This window comes from Notolepis coatsorum (genome assembly GCF_963971535.1).
Source record: "Notolepis coatsorum genome assembly, chromosome: 7".
NCBI lineage: Eukaryota > Metazoa > Chordata > Actinopteri > Aulopiformes > Paralepididae > Notolepis > Notolepis coatsorum.
In genome coordinates this window covers 12,161,520-12,178,096 of record NC_140171.1, presented here as the reverse complement: position 1 = coordinate 12,178,096, position 16,577 = coordinate 12,161,520, and the positions used below count along the sequence as shown (strand labels likewise).

The following is a 16,577-nucleotide window of genomic DNA, read 5'->3' as shown; positions in this document are numbered from 1 at the left end:
AGGCTAGCTCTCCCCTTGGGTCTGAAAGCGGGGACACTGAGAAACGAACAAACAGCCTCACAGCATCTCTGAACTCGCAAATCACTCCCTGCAATGTCAACCTCATTAAAGGAGTATAGGAAAGAGATGACTTCTCCATTCCCGTGTGCGTTACCAAGACACCGGGCTGTCAGCGCGCGCACAGGGGCTTTTACGTAGAAGTTTGGCTCCATGCTTGCCAGGCTTGTTTACAGAGGTCCCACGATACCATACTTGGCATCACTGTATCTATAAAATATTGGCACGCAAAATATTGCAATATATTGCCGTATCAGTCACAAGAGAGACCAGACCCGACACACACCACCGCGGTGAGTCACTGTGATGTTATGAGCTGCTTTCAGACCCGACACACCACCGCAGTGAGTCAACGTGATGTTATGAGCTGCTTTCAGACCCGACACACCACCGCAGTGAGTCAACGTGATGTTATGAGCTGCTTTGCTTTCAGACCCGACACACCACCGCAGTGAGTCAACGTGATGTTATGAGCTGCTTTCAGACCCGACACACCACCGCAGTGAGTCAACGTGATGTTATGAGCTGCTTTGCTTTCAGACCCGACACACCACCGCGGTGAGTCAACGTGATGTTATGAGCTGCTTTCAGACCCGACACACCACCGCAGTGAGTCAACGTGATGTTATGAGCTGCTTTCAGACCCAACACACCACCGCGGTGAGTCACTGTGATGTTATGAGCTGCTTTCAGACCCGACACACCACCGCGGTGAGTCAACGTGATGTTATGAGCTGCTTTGCTTTCAGACCCAACACACCACCGTGGTGAGTCAACGTGATGTTATGAGCTGCTTTCAGACCCAAGGGAGAGCCAGCTAGTATGAGCTCCTATCCGTAGAGCCAGCTAGTCTCATCTGTCTAAACGAGTGCTGTCAGGCGATTAAAAAAATTAATCTAATTAATTACAGTATGGCTCAATGCACAATTGTTAAGGGGATGCAGACCAGAGAAAGACTTTCGTCTTGTTTACATCAGGGTCCCCCATTTTCAATTCATAATGAATTGTAAGTAAGGGTGCAACTTGCACCGTGTAATCCATTCTTTGTGGATCTAGCCCACAGTATTTCTGACACTGGGAATACATTCCCTGAGGTCCCTAGAATCAGATACCAAGAACATGCAAATGGACCATATTAAAAAAAAAAATCTGTAAATGTGTATTCTACATTCTTATGGAATGAATGAGATACAAAAAAAATATTATATAAAAAAAAAAAAAAAAATTGTAATTAATTTTGAGTTAATTTTCATAACGCGATAATTTGCTGTGTAATTAATTAATTTAATTAACGCGATAAACTGACAGCCCTAGTCTAAACGTACATATATGAGCTCCTGGTCGTAGCGCTTCTTCAGGTTCATCAACACCATCGGCTCGTTCAGCTCCCTGCGATCAGACACACAGAGAGACAGACACACAGAGAGACAGACACACAGAGAGACAGACGCACAGAGAGACAGACACACAGAGAGACAGACACACAGAGAGACAGACGCACAGAGAGACAGACGCACAGAGAGACAGACACACAGAGAGACAGACACACATAGACAGACACACAGAGAGACAATCATACAGAGAGACAGACACACAGAGACAGACGCACAGAGAGAGACAGACACACAGAGAGACAGACACACAGAGAGACAGACACACAGAGAGACAGACACACAGAGAGACAGACGCACAGAGAGACAGACACACAGAGAGACAGACACACAGAGAGACAGACGCACAGAGAGACAGACACACAGAGAGACAGACGCACAGAGAGACAGACACACAGAGAGACAGACACACAGAGAGACAGACACACAGAGAGACAGACACACAGAGAGACAGACGCACAGAGAGACAGACACACAGAGAGACAGACACACAGAGAGACAGACGCACAGAGAGACAGACACACGGAGAGACAGACGCACAGAGAGACAGACACACAGAGAGACAGACGCACAGAGAGACAGACACACAGAGAGACAGACACAGAGAGACAGACAGGACATTTTAAATGCTTTATTTGAATCCACCAATTAATGTAGATACAAAGATACCACTTGCAGCATCTTTAAGTTGCTTCTATATGTATGAGTATGGCCTGGGTGCAGCACCTTTAAGTTGCTTCTATATGTATGAGTATGGCCTGGGTGCAGCACCTTTAAGTTGCTTCTATATGTGTGAGTATGGACTGGGTGCAGCACCTTTAAGTTGCTTCTATATGTCTGAGTATGGACTGGGTGCAGCACCTTTAAGTTGCTTCTATGAGTATGGCCTGGGTGCAGCACCTTTAAGTTGCTTCTATATGTCTGAGTATGGACTGGGTGCAGCACCTTTAAGTTGCTTCTATATGTATGAGTATGGACTGGGTGCAGCACCTTTAAGTTGCTTCTACAGTATATGTATGAGTATGGACTGGGTGCAGCACCTTTAAGGTGCTTCTATATGTATGAGTATGGCCTGGGTGCAGCACCTTTAAGTTGCTTCTATATGTCTGAGTATGGACTGGGTGCAGCACCTTTAAGTTGCTTCTATATGTATGAGTATGGACTGGGTGATTGACAGCAGGCTGGTACTCACGCCAACTGAGTCATGTCCTCTATCCCCTCCGCCCAGTTCCTGGTCCTGTGGGCGACTGCGGGCATGCTGCGGATGGAGTAGACCTGGACACGCACACACACACACACACACACACACACACACACACACACACACACACGTTTTCTGGGTGAACAGGGGGCTATACAGTTTCTGAAAATTTTTAGAAAACAAAAAAGACATAAAATTTTGTTTTAAGTTGCTTGGTCATAATATATATATATATATATATATATATATATATATATATATATATATATATATATATATATATATATATATATATATATATATATATATATATATATATATATATTTTGAAATATAAGTTAAAATGTTTAAAAAAAAATAAAGTGGGACTTGGAAGCTGAACTAAGAGGGGACATCCATATCCTGCAATACTGTCTTCTATCTACACAAATGTTTTCTTGGATTCTTTAAAAAAGGCATAATATTCCTTACATGTTGTTCATTTAATTGTTCATTTTCTAATTACCTACATATTTTGGACCTAAGTTTGCCCAATATAATTTACAACCAATTGTATATTATAAAAAAAAAGTTTATGCTTACTGTAAATGCATTAGCATACAATATAGAGGTAGTGTCTGGTTAGGAGTGAAGGATAATGGATGGATTATCCATGGGGGGGTCCAGGGTGGGGGGTGCGAGCAAGAGCATATGTGTGTAGGGGAATAGATAGCAGGTATTAGGGGTATATCTTGTATAAGACATTTATCCAAACGATGAGTTAACTGATGTACACTGTTTTACAATGCTTGTATATCTAATCGTGTGTTGTCATGTTTGTTTATGTGTTTGTTAAAATAATACAAAAAAAAAAAATACAAAAAAGAATATCACAAATTCCTGAGAGAAGATGACTATGTAATTGCAGCCTCAGTTGGTTTTCTTAGATGAAGAAAGTAGAGGTTTAACAGTAAGCTTTTATGAGGCTAATACCAGTATATTAATTATTATTCCTTTCAATATAATCCAATACCAATTATAGCAAGCCTTTTAATAATACAAATGCAGCCACAAAACCGATTACGCTAATATAGTCTTCGGATGTCTCATCCTGCAGAGAGCACGACCTATAGTGATAAATTAACTGCAGCTATTTGTACTTTAAACAAAAGTCCTTTGTTAGTGTTATTGTGTTGTTCAATTGGCTCTTAATTAACACCCTAATAAAAAGGTCACAAAAAGGATAGTTGCAGAAACCGCAGCATCCCCTGCGTGACCCGTTGGCCCCAACATGAGGCGGCTGGACCACTTATGCTATACTTGCTATATCTAAACTATACTATACAAGAACCACATCGGTTCTTTCCTTAAAGTGACCTTTATTTTCCTCATTCCTTTAAAGTGTCCTTTCCATTTGGTTTAAAGTCACCGTTTGTGTGTGAGCGATTGCAGCATGTGTGTTGTGTGTGTGTATGTGTGTGTATGTGTGTGTGTGCTCATGTGTACTTGTGTGTGGAGAGTTCAGTGTTATAGAACAATAAAAACAGACTGAGGAACCACAACAAACTGAAGGCCAATACAGACAGACTGAGAGACTCAACTCTGCAGCACACTGCAGTTAGGCTGTTCAAGGGTCTTAAAAGACAATGTTTTGAACTTGTGTAGGAAATAAAAATGTTTAATGTATTTATTTAGTACAAATGTGTAATTTTTTGGTTTATCGTCTATGATCTTATACAATTCTGCAGTTTTTCAGTAGCCTATTACTCTACTGCAGGGGTCGGGAACCTATGGCTCGCGAGCCATATATGGCTCTTCTGGTGACAGCATATGGCTCCCAGAAATTTTAGAGTAAAAAAAATAATATATATTTTTTTTTTTTTTTTAATACTTGTGATATTTCTTAATAATACTGTGTCGTTTTAAAGTAAACAGAAATTAGTTTTGAAGATACAGCTAATAGTATCTGTAGCTGAAGATATAGCGAGCAGAGCTGGCGAGGGAACACAAGTGGACAGAAATAAAAAATCTTCAACCTGAAGACCAGCTGATTCTTAAAACTTGGAACAAGCTTCCTGTGACATACCACACAATGCAGCGTGAGTATTGCCGTATTGACCATGTTTGGCTCTACATATGCATGTGGGCAGTCATTCTCGCATATGAGGAACATTAAGACCAACCTACGCTCACGTTTAACTGATGGAAGCCTCAACGCCTGCATGAAGCTCAATCTCACCACGTATGAACCAGATTACAAGGCCATCCGCAAAACCATGCAGCACCAGAAGTCGCATTAAAAGTAAGACATATTTAATTTATTATATGTTAAAAATACTATATGGCTCTCAATGAAATATATTTAGAAATATTTGGCTTTTATGGCTCTCCCAGTCAAAAAGGTTCCTGACACCTGCTCTACTGCAAGCATGAATGAATGAAGTGAAAGTGAAAGTGAAAGTGAACTCTACAACTGTCTCCTCTGTGGAGGAAGGGGAGGATTGGCGTAGCTACCTTGTCATACCAACTCTTTCCCGGCGGCTTCTCTCTGCTGGGGCTCCACTCAGCCTCCTGCTTGCCTCCTGCTGATGGCGGCGGCGGGGTGTAACCTCCCAGGCCCCCGTCGTCCCGGTACGACCACTTGGAGAGGTTCTGGACGGTCCCGTGCGGGAGGACCCTCTCGGTCACCCAGAAGTCCTCCGCTCCGTCCCCTCCGTCCCAGGTGTTCCTCGCCCAGTGGCCCGAGCGCGGCCCGTACGGCGTCACCTGGGCGTAGGGGGCGTCCTCGCTGTGCATCGCCATGGGCACCCTGTAGGAGGCGTAGCGGAGCTGCTGGTTTTGGAGCGCGTCGCCTATGGCCGGGTTATGGAAGCTGCGGTTGAGCAGACTGTTATCTGGTAGCCTGTGGAGGAAGGAATGGGTCATATTTCGGGGTTGTAAGTAACGGCACACAAAGGTTCCTCTCAACCTCTCGCATGGGCCTGAATGCGCTGCATGACGGACAGGAGACACGCAACGTCACTTTCATTGAGCTGAATAACGTGCCAGTAGTAACAACAACAACAACAACCGCATGGCCTGATGGCAGAGAGTCCAGAACCCAACTCGGTCACAAAGATAGTGATTTTCACTCTGAGCGCAATCTAAAAGCCCCGTTTTGGATTTTGATCAACTTCTGGAACCTCAAGACACGGTTGTATGCAAGCTATGTAAACTCCACTTGGCCTACCTTCTTTATTTATGCTAACGCTATTTTGGTAGTTCAAGCGTCAATAATGTAAGTAGCCTACTTTTCCATTTTTTTAGCACTTAGCACTTTATTCTAAATAATCCCTCAGGGTAAAACTTGTAGATATTGAATAATGAATAGAGATAGAAGCGGCATGCAGGTCCCTAATGGTTTGATTACTATTCCCCGTTTCATTGCCAAGGAAAAGTTACACACCTAGTCATATTGATCACTTTTTTAAGACATGACTTGTTTCAGCAGTCCATCTAAAAAGCACTCACACCAGTGTCTTCATTTTAGATATTTTGAAAGAGGGAATTGATAGCCTTTGTTTGCAATGTCAGCGGAAGTCTCTGAAAAATCGAACTAAAAAGAAGTCTTCTTGTGAACAGTTCACTTCTGTTTACATTCACATTTCCAACCAAAATAAATGGCTGCATTTATATAGCGCTTTTATCCAACACGCTTTACAATTTGTTCCTCACATTTTACCCGTTGTTAGATGTTTCTGTAATCAGCCAGTATCACCTCGTCATCTGTGTTCGTGAAATTTCTGCGTTGTGTTTATTTCTCTCTCTGAAGTCGACCTTCTCATACTGGCTGTACAACTTTGTCATCGCCCTTAATGCAATCCGTAATCATAAGAATTCGACACTGGCAGACGTGGTACCTTTCTTGGAAAAACTTACTTTATTCCATAAACAAAACCTCTGTACCAAAACAAAGACTGTCCTTGAACAGTCTTTGAAGGAAAACTAAATTCAGTATTCTCCACCGTCTCTTCTCTCATCAGTCCCATGGTTCTGGGCCTCATCGTAGCCAAAACCTCCCCTGTTAGCCAAAGCTAGCGATGATGTGTCATATTCCCCTCCCCTACCCGGCGAGGGTGAGGAAGGATCTCACAGTCTGCTCGATTGTGCCTCGTGTCTCAGTCTAACTTATCCCGGAAGAAACTCACATCATAACGTCTTCTCCCTAGCAACGGGGGCCCGCCCCCCCTACTACGTGACGCGCTGCCATGGCAACTGCTCTTCACCTTTAGCATGGTTCTATCGATGTCAAACTATCCCCCTACTTCTCTCTGACCAAACCTGCCTGCTCTCAGTGCTTATCAATGTTTTGGTTACAAACCTGCTGACGACCTTGGCATTCACACACCCTGCTTGCTACCGTGGAGACACACACTGGCTGCCGGCTACTTTTAAGATCTATAGATCCGTCTGAGTAGATGCTGTCACCCACCAATACATTATATACACATTGAAAAACATAGATTCCTTCACCGTTCACTCACACATTCACACCCCGATGGCAGAGGCAACCATGCAAGGTGCCAACCTGCTCACCGGGCGCAATTAGGGGTTAAGTGTCTTGCTCAAGGACACTTCAACAAGCTGCCTGGGAGGAGCGGGAGTCTAACCGGGAACCTCTGGACAACTGCTCTACCTCCTGAGCCACTGTCGCCCCAGCCAAAATAGGCAGAGTTGAGTCTCAGGGTTTTTCACCCAGGAAGAGCTTTATCAGGTTTGTTTGAACCGGGGCTGATAAGGCCGACAGCAGTATACTGTGTGGAGATCACTGTTCTTTACTTTCAGTTGTTCCGGTTCAGCACCACTTCTATCGGCAATCACGGGGTCGTGCAAACACTACTTCCTCTCATACAGACTTCCTCTCATCCCGTCTCTCCGGTTGTGAAGAGTGTACCAAACAATCAGCCAGAATTATCATGGAAAATACCATTCACAGTATACCCGCCTCCCAAAGGCGCCCCCCCCCCCCCCCCCCCCCCCCCACGCGCTGCAATTCAAAGGAACACTCATTCAACATTTTGGGAAATGGGCTTACCGTCTTCTCTAGAGAGAGACAAGAAGATAGATATCTTCACGTTAGCCTAGCTTAGCACAATGAATGGAAGCGGACAGGTCCGGTTAGCCTATAGGCGTTGTCCAACTAACACCTCTCCCGAAGGCTAACCGGACCTGTCCGCTTCCGTTCATTGTGCTAAGCTAGGCTAACGTGCAGCCAGATAGCTTTCTACCGAACGCACAGAGAGGAAACTGGTATCTATCTTCTTGTCTCTCTCCGGAGAAGACGATAAGCTAATTTCCCAAAATGTTGCCGTGTTCCTGCAATGTTTTATGTTTATTATTATATCGGATTGCACGCAGACACAATGGGAAAGAGGTTAAATCTGGCTCATGGGCCTTGTCAGACTGTGTGAGCCTGTCTGCTGTCGTACCTGGTGATACGAGGCTGCATTCGTCGTACGTCAGCCACCGGCTGCTAGACGACACACATCGGTTTAACACTTTCACTTCCACCGCTGGCACAACGTCACACGCATGTACTGTATGCAGTCATTATTATTTCAATGTTATCTAGTTTGCTCACCCGGTACTTTAGCTCTGCTGTTTCTCCCCCAAGCAGTGTCTGATCTGAGGGTCTGTCGCGGTCAAACAGTCGTGTCCCAGATGACCCATGAAATGGCTTTCGTTCTCACATCATAAAGACTCATGTTCCGATCAATCTCCGGTCCAATCATTTTTACATAATTTTTTCTTTTTCATACCAGCCTGTCAAACATGTTGTGTCCTTGCCTTCAGTGTTCCTATTGGTCGATGGGGACAGCCTCCTGGTACCGGCTACAATGCACACAACTTTGCCACAATAATTCGGACATTGCCTGAACTTGGTCAGAGCCTGGGACGGTGTGGACCAGGTCCAGCACGTAATCGGGCTCACCGTGGTTCACCATGACATTTTGTGTGGGGCCTTAAAGGGGTACTAAAAAAAACCAATGCCGATTTATTTTGCACATAATCTCACACACATCCAACAACAACTCTAAACCGTTTTGCACACATTCATTTGGTGTGACAGTAATTGGGAGTAAAAGACACCAGTGATGTCATCAGGGACATTGAATCCTTGTGTTGTGTTAATTACAGCACCATGAAATGATATAGATGAAAACAATTTCAATACCTTGTCTTATGGGGACTGCTACTGTGACAGATTGTATATGACTCCTCTGCGTTGTGTATTAAATGTCGATGCCGCGAGGAAGAGTCGAACACGGGTCTCCCACGCTGCACTAAGAGGTGAATTCACTCCTGGGTACCGTATCTATGTGTCTTTTAACCATGTTATGGGGAAGTGAGTATAACTCGCAGTCCGCTTACTGCCACAGTCACTTCACAACACACGTGTTTATCGTGACTGTGGATATTACTCACAGACCTCCTGTTACGAAGGATCAGATTAAACCGAATATATATATTTACTACTTGATATATATTGCATAATATTTGTATATCGTCTGATATCCCTTGTGTATTCTTTGTACATATACACGGAATATCCCTTTTACCTAGTACAGACCATAATATTTCGTTCTCCTATTGGAAGCGATCCACTAGGCGCCACAGCCATACCCCCAATGTCTAGTTCAAAGTCACCGCCAAGGCTTGCCTGGACATGCCCGGCTCTGCGCAAGAATACGAGACAGGAATAAGGCTGGTACTAGTTTGTTCACCTAACGTATAAATACGTCGCAGGTGGATACAGAAGGACTTAGCCTAAAGTCAAGTTAACCTAGAAACGTGTTACCCTCAAACGTAAAGCCTTCATCACGAGTCAACGACCAAGTGAAGTGAGCAACCGTGTGTCTAAATAGAGCACTTATAACCGCGTGCGAATAGGACAGTAAAGTGTCAGAGCTTAGTGGAATAACGTCAAGTTCGACCTAGTTAATGTGAAGTACCGCGCACCGGAGAATCTACCCCGGTGAATGCAGAGCCCTTTTCCGGCTGGATTATTATTATTATTATTGCTTTGGTCCTGTGGCTGTTGGAGCGGAGGAGAATCGTCTACACCACCCACTACTGTGTGGGATTTACCCGTGAGGAACATCACTCGAGCCCATCTCTTGGAGAGGCTGGCTGGCTTTCACCTATGCTGCACGCATACTTGGATTACAGCTGCTGCTTTCGTCTGCCGATCAAGGGAGTAATGTACCGACTCCCGTAGCTGGAGCTTATTGATTCCCCGTTGATCCAGAGTTTGCATTCGAACATTTCCTCCCCCTGCTGGCCTACAACCGGAGGGACCCTACTAGTATCTCCCGCTTCCCTACTAGTGTACCATAGATATAATTCCTATTGATACAGGTGGTATTTATTATCTCCTGCGTACTATTCTAATGGACTTACGCTATTGATTTACTCACGCACATTCTTTCGCCTTATAAGCGCGACCCTACGTAAAGTATTGTTATTTACTATCATTGCTGCTAATAAATATTATTATAACCCAGATTTGTGTGGAACCGTGTCATTGTGGGAAGTGTTCACATCATATACCTGTGTACTGTATGGCCAGTAGTAATGTACATAAGACAGTAGTGGTTTAATGATACCATACTTATTAATACAGTCAGGGAATTGTACCCCTCAGTTACACCTCCGTTACACTACCATATAATTTTATTTCCCAATAACGGTCACACTAAATGAACGTGTGCAAAACGGTTTTACAGTTTTTCGGACGCGTGTGAGACCACATGCAAAATAAAACGCCATTAGTGCCCCTTTTAATTATTGATGATGCAAGAAACCAGCAAGAATGAAGAATCCCTACCTGAACCTGGCGTCACGCATGCCCTGGTTCTCCAGTACGGAGGAGAGGTTGGGCAGCTGGGGCTTGGGGGCGCCCGTGAAGGAAGAGTCCTCCGCGAACTTGTAGAGGTCCATCTCCCGCAGGCCCCGGTTCATCCTCAGCGCCGACGTCAGGTTGGGCCTCTGGCCCGGGATCATCAGAGTCCCGTCTTGGAGCACGTACGACGCCTTGCGGAGGTTCGGGTTCAGAAGAGCCTGCGGAGGAGGAGGCAGCGGCAATAAGGACTCTGCTTTTTATAGTAACCATACCCTGTTTGCATCATTATCGTCATCATCATGGACCACATTATTACCCTTATCGTGCAAAGCTTTCATTTTCATTAGGGATGTCCGATATTATCGGCCTACCTATATCGGCATTCAAATATGATATCGGAAAATATCTGTATCGGTTTTACATTTTTTTTTTCTTTTTTTCTTTTTTACATTTCTATAACCTTTATTTACCCAGGCAAGCAAGTAAGAACAAATTCTGATCTTATTTATTGTCAAAAGTATGCATAATGTTGTGTTAATTCCACAACAAGAGATATGTAATGTTAATTACCTGAAATTATTCAGTTTTTTGGGGGGGGGAAACCCTGCATATATCGGTATCGGTTGATATCGGTATCGGAAATTAAGAGTTGGACAATATCGGTATATTGGTATCGGTAAAAAAGCCAATATCGAGCATTCCTAATTTTCACTATCACTTATCAGAGCTTTACTGACTTTTGATTGGCTATGGGGGGGGGGGGGGGGTCAAGTTTGACGATGCGGCCATCAGGTCGCTTCGACTATATAGAGATGGACACTGCACACTTTAGGTTAAAGGAAAGACGGGTATTTACGTGAGACAGGTTAGGAGCGAGGTGTTTCCGTGGGTCGATGACGATGGTCCCGTCCGGCAGGATGTAGGACACCCCCTTGAGTTCTGGGTTCTGGAGGGCGGCCATCAGGGTGGGGCTCTTGGGCTTCCTGGGGTCCAGTATCATGCTTCCGTCTGGGAGGGTGTACGACGCTCCCTTCAGCGACGGGTTGTTCATGGCCTGAACATCACAACAACAGCAGCTCAAGTCAGGTCACTTCAGCCACACACGTTAAAGTTAGAGCCCACTCAACCGTCTGGCGGCTTGTTGCAATGTGAGAACTAAGACAAACAAAGCACTCTAGAAGAAACTACATTTAGATTTCCTGTCAGCTGTTGATATTAGCAAATGCTGCGACAGGAAATCATCTTGGCTTCCACTGAAACCATGTTTTGGTATCTACTTACCTTGTTTTATTCAATGTCATTAGCCTACTGGGCCCGCCCTGTTCCCTGTACCTGGATAACTGAGTTAGCCGGATAACTTTCGGTTAAGTCTGACTTAAGCCGGACTTTCCCGTTCCCCGTACCTGGATTGTCCAAATCACCATGACAACAGTGAGTTTCTATGTGTCTATGCGTGGATTGTGGATCTTGTCTCGTTCATTAATGTATAAACAATGAATTTATCCCATCTGGCACAGTGGCGCAGCGGTAGTGCTCAATCCTGGCAACCCAGCGACCGGTGTTCGAAACCCCGTGTTTCCAATATAATTTTTTGGAATATAATATTAATGATTATACGCCAAAGTAGCCTAGTTTTAAGTTAAAATATTATAAATCTACATGCATTGAGGATGTCATTCTTTATATAGCTCTCAACGTGCACCAAATTGAATTATTCCTACATCGCAAAAAGAAGGGAAAGACTAGGTTTCGAACCCCGGTCGTCTGCGTGAAAGTCAAAAGAAGAACCCGTTACACCACAGTGGAGATAAGTAAAAGATCGACCATACATCAATCAATGGGAAGAGAGCCGTATCGTTATTTTGTATAACAGTTTAACTAATTATTTTCGCTAGCAAGATCTCATTTGATTATTCAATCCAGCAGGCAAGTTTAAAGAAATATAATCTGATTGATTGAGGTAATGAGGGACTTAAAATTAGCCTATAGATAACGCATTTAACTTGTCGGCGAGGCGATTGAGCCGTACTGCAATATGTTAATAAAGTTTTAAATCAATTAATCAATCAATGCCGCTAGAGAATCAGGATCTCTGCTATCGATACGTGCTGGCTTTTCAACTGGAGCGGCCGCGCACACTTATCCTGGGTCTCAAGTCTGGCTTGAGTTAACGAGACTGAATCCACCTTCGAGGAACAGGAAAATCCCGGCTTCAAACATCGGGTTAACTGAATCTGGATAATGACATCTTGATCGACTTAGTTGAACCAGGTACGGGGAACGGGGCCCAGTGGCCTACATTCTTGTCAGATAGGCTAGTATTTCTTTTTTTTCCAAAAACATTTCTTAAAAAAGAGGTAGTAGTTAAATGTGCTTTAGATTTAGATTAGACATTTTTATGTAGAGTAATCATTTTTACAAACGAATACATCTACAGAGCTTTTAGAAAGGTGCAGAATAAAAGTATTTATTTACTCCCAAAACAGTTTAGATTTTTCTGGAAGATTTTGGCGGGTCCAAAATTATTGTTGTTGTGTACATGCATGTATCCCCTCCCTACTTCCCATTTCCCCACATGCAATGCACCTGATTGGATAAATGACATCTATAGGGATACATAGGGATATAGGGATCTAAGGATCTCTGTAGTATCCCCACCATGTTGTCATTGTGAAAGTACTGTGTTTGTCCATGTACTGTGTTTGTCCATATACCATAATGTAATGTATGTAAAGCGCTTTGAGATACTTTATGTAAGGCGCTATATAAAATAAATCTATTATTATTATTATTATTATTATTATTATTATTATTATTATTATTATTATTATTATTATTATTATTATTATTATTATTATTATTATCTAGTGGCTGAATGTTATCTTTAGCACCTTTAATAACACTAATAACAGTAGTTATTCACTTCCTCGCTCGCATCCCAACTTAGCATCTACATATAGTAATATTATTACTATATATAGACCAATAGCTAATCTTTGACCAATTTGAGATAAAATTAACAGTTGCAAGTCCTCAGTTAACTGTCATCCGTTCCACCAAGTTTGAACCGAATCGGATAAGAAATACACAAGTCAGACACACAAGGACGAGAGTGAAGCGCTGGATCGCAAAAAAGACAGTGAAACCCTTGCTAACCTCAAGCAATGTATGTAGTTTAGTGTTATAGTATTATTATGTACAGTGATACAGGTATAAAGACACTATGGTAGTAACTAGTGCTGTCAGGCGATTAAAAAAATTAATCTAATTAATTACAGGATTTGTAATTAATTAATCTAATTAATCGCATTTTAATCGCATAACCATTTTATGCCTGATATTCTATATTCTATAATCATATTTCAAATTGCATGTGTCCGGATGGCAGAATTCAGTACTGTATCTACAAAACCTTCTGTTTAATCATCTTCCATCTATTAATTTGCTTAGATTTTTCAGGTTTGGTCAATTTGAGGATAGTGTTATTCACAGTCAAAGATAAAAATAATGTAATTGATATTCTCATTTGGTTCAGAACTTCAGACACAGTATTTCTGACACTGGGAATACATTCCCTGAGATCCATAGATGTCCCTAGAATCAGATACCAAGAACATGCAAATGGACCATATAAAAAAAGCCTGTAAATGTGTATTCTACGTTCTTATGGAATGAATGAGATAAAAAAAAAGAAATTATGTAAAAAAAAAAAAAAAATTGCAATACATTTTTAGTTAATTTTCATAACGCGATAATTTGCTGTGTAATTAATTTATCTAATTAACGCGATAAAGTGACAGCCCTAGTAGTAACGTCATGTATATGTATAATCGTTCTCCTTCTAGGCAATCAATGTCAAACTTTTAAAATCTGACAAAAAAAATAGTATAATCTGATTACGGTTGTTGTCTCTATGTAGACTATACTCAGATGACTGTAATAATCCTTTAGACAGTGAAGCCATGGCTGACCTCGAGCAGGCTGGGCGGTAAGGGCACGTTGGGGTCGACGAAGGACCCCGGCACGGAGAAGGAGGCGTTCCTCAGGGCGGGGTTCATGAGCGCGCTCGTCAGGCTGGGGGAGACCGCCTTCCTCGGGTCGATGATGACCGTCCCGTCCGGCAGGGTGTAGGCCGCGCCCTTCAGGTACGGGTTCATCAGCGCCGCCGTGAGGGTTGGCGACCGGGGCTTGTGCGGGTTGATCACCACGGTGCCGTCCGGCAGGGTGTAGGAGGCGCCCAGGATGGCCGGGTTCTGCAGGGCATTGGCGATGTCGGGGGAGATGGGCCCTTTCTGGAGGAGGTACAGGGGAGGAGAGACAGGGGAGGAGAGACAGAGGAGGAGAGACAGAGGAGGAGAGACAGAGGAGGAGAGACAGAGGAGGAGAGACAGAGGAGGAGGGACAGAGGAGGAGGGACAGAGGAGGAGGGACAGAGGAGGAGGGACAGAGGAGGAGGGACAGAGGAGGAGAGACAGGGGAGGAGGGACAGAGGAGGAGGCACAGGGGAGGAGAGACAGAGGAGGAGAGAGAGAGGAGGAGGCACAGAGGAGGAGAGACAGAGGAGGAGGGACAGAGGAGGAGGGACAGAGGAGGAGAGACAGGGAAGGAGGGACAGAGGAGGAGGGACAGAGGAGGAGAGACAGGGAAGGAGGGACAGAGGAGGAGGGACAGGGGAGGAGAGACAGAGGAGGAGAGACAGGGGAGGAGGGACAGAGGAGAGGAGAGACAGAGGAGGAGGGACAGAGGAGGAGAGACAGGGGAGGAGGGACAGAGGAGAGGAGAGACAGAGGAGGAGGGACAGGGGAGGAGGGACAGAGGAGGAGAGACAGAGGAGGAGAGACAGAGGAGGAGGGACAGGGGAGGAGGGACAGAGGAGGAGAGACAGAGGAGGAGAGACAGAGGAGGAGAGACAGAGGAGGAGAGACAGGGAAGGAGGGACAGAGGAGGAGGGACAGAGGAGGAGAGACAGAGGAGGAGGGACAGGGGAGGAGGGACAGAGGAGGAGAGACAGGGGAGGAGGGACAGAGGAGGAGAGACAGGGAAGGAGGGACAGAGGAGGAGGGACAGGGGATGAGAGACAGGGAAGGAGGGACAGAGGAGGAGGGACAGGGGAGGAGAGACAGAGGAGGAGAGACAGAGGAGGAGGGACAGGGGAGGAGGGACAGAGGAGGAGAGACAGAGGAGGAGGGACAGGGAAGGAGGGACAGAGGAGGAGAGACAGAGGAGGAGGGACAGAGGAGGAGAGACAGAGGAGGAGAGACAGAGGAGGAGAGACAGAGGAGGAGAGACAGAGGAGGAGAGACAGAGGAGGAGGAGAGACAGAGGAGGAGAGACAGAGGAGGAGGGACAGAGGAGGAGGGACAGAGGAGGAGGGACAGGGGATGAGAGACAGAGGAGGAGAGACAGAGGAGGAGAGACAGAGGAGGAGGGACAGAGGAGGAGAGACAGGGGAGGAGGGGCAGAGGAGGAGGCACAGAGGAGGAGAGACAGAGGAGGAGAGACAGAGGAGGAGAGACAGAGGAGGAGAGACAGAGGAGGAGAGGAGGGACAGGGGAGGAGAGACAGAGGAGGAGGGACAGAGAGACAGAGGAGGAGAGACAGAGGAGGAGAGACAGAGGAGGAGAAGAGGGACAGTGGATGAGGGACAGAGGAGGAGAGGCAGAGAGACAGAGAGATAGAGGAGGAGAGACAGAGGAGGAGGGACAGAGGAGGAGAGGAGGAGAGACAGAGGAGGAGAGACAGAGAGATAGAGGAGGAGAGACAGAGAGACAGATGAGGAGACAGAGGAGGAGAGACAGAGAGATAAAGGAGGAGAGACAGAGAGATAGAGGAGGAGAGACAGAGAGGAGAGACAGAGAGACATAGGAGGAGAGACAGAGAGATAGAGAGACAGGGGAGGAGAGACAGAGGAGGAGAGACAGAGAGATGAGAGACAGAGGAGGAGAGACAGAGGAGGAAGGACAGAGAGACAGAGAGACAGAGGAGGAGGGACAGAGGAGGAGAGACAGAGAGACAGAGAGACAGAGGAGGAGGGACAGAGAGACAGAGAGACAGAGGAGGAGGGACA

At 45.0% G+C, this 16,577-nt stretch overlaps 1 protein-coding gene across 1 annotated transcript in view; it reads right to left on the bottom strand.

Annotated features, from left to right (window-relative positions):
• myo15ab (myosin XVAb) overlaps positions 1-16,577 on the bottom strand; it is a gene marked incomplete at both ends in the record, with an annotated part of 155,895 nt that overhangs the window by 128,813 nt on the left and 10,505 nt on the right. Inside the window, 6 exon segments of the mRNA XM_084319482.1 lie at positions 1,383-1,446; positions 2,641-2,723; positions 5,143-5,530; positions 10,496-10,728; positions 11,367-11,564; positions 14,482-14,802. Of these exon segments, the coding sequence (XP_084175608.1) occupies positions 1,383-1,446; positions 2,641-2,723; positions 5,143-5,530; positions 10,496-10,728; positions 11,367-11,564; positions 14,482-14,802 (1,287 nt within the window).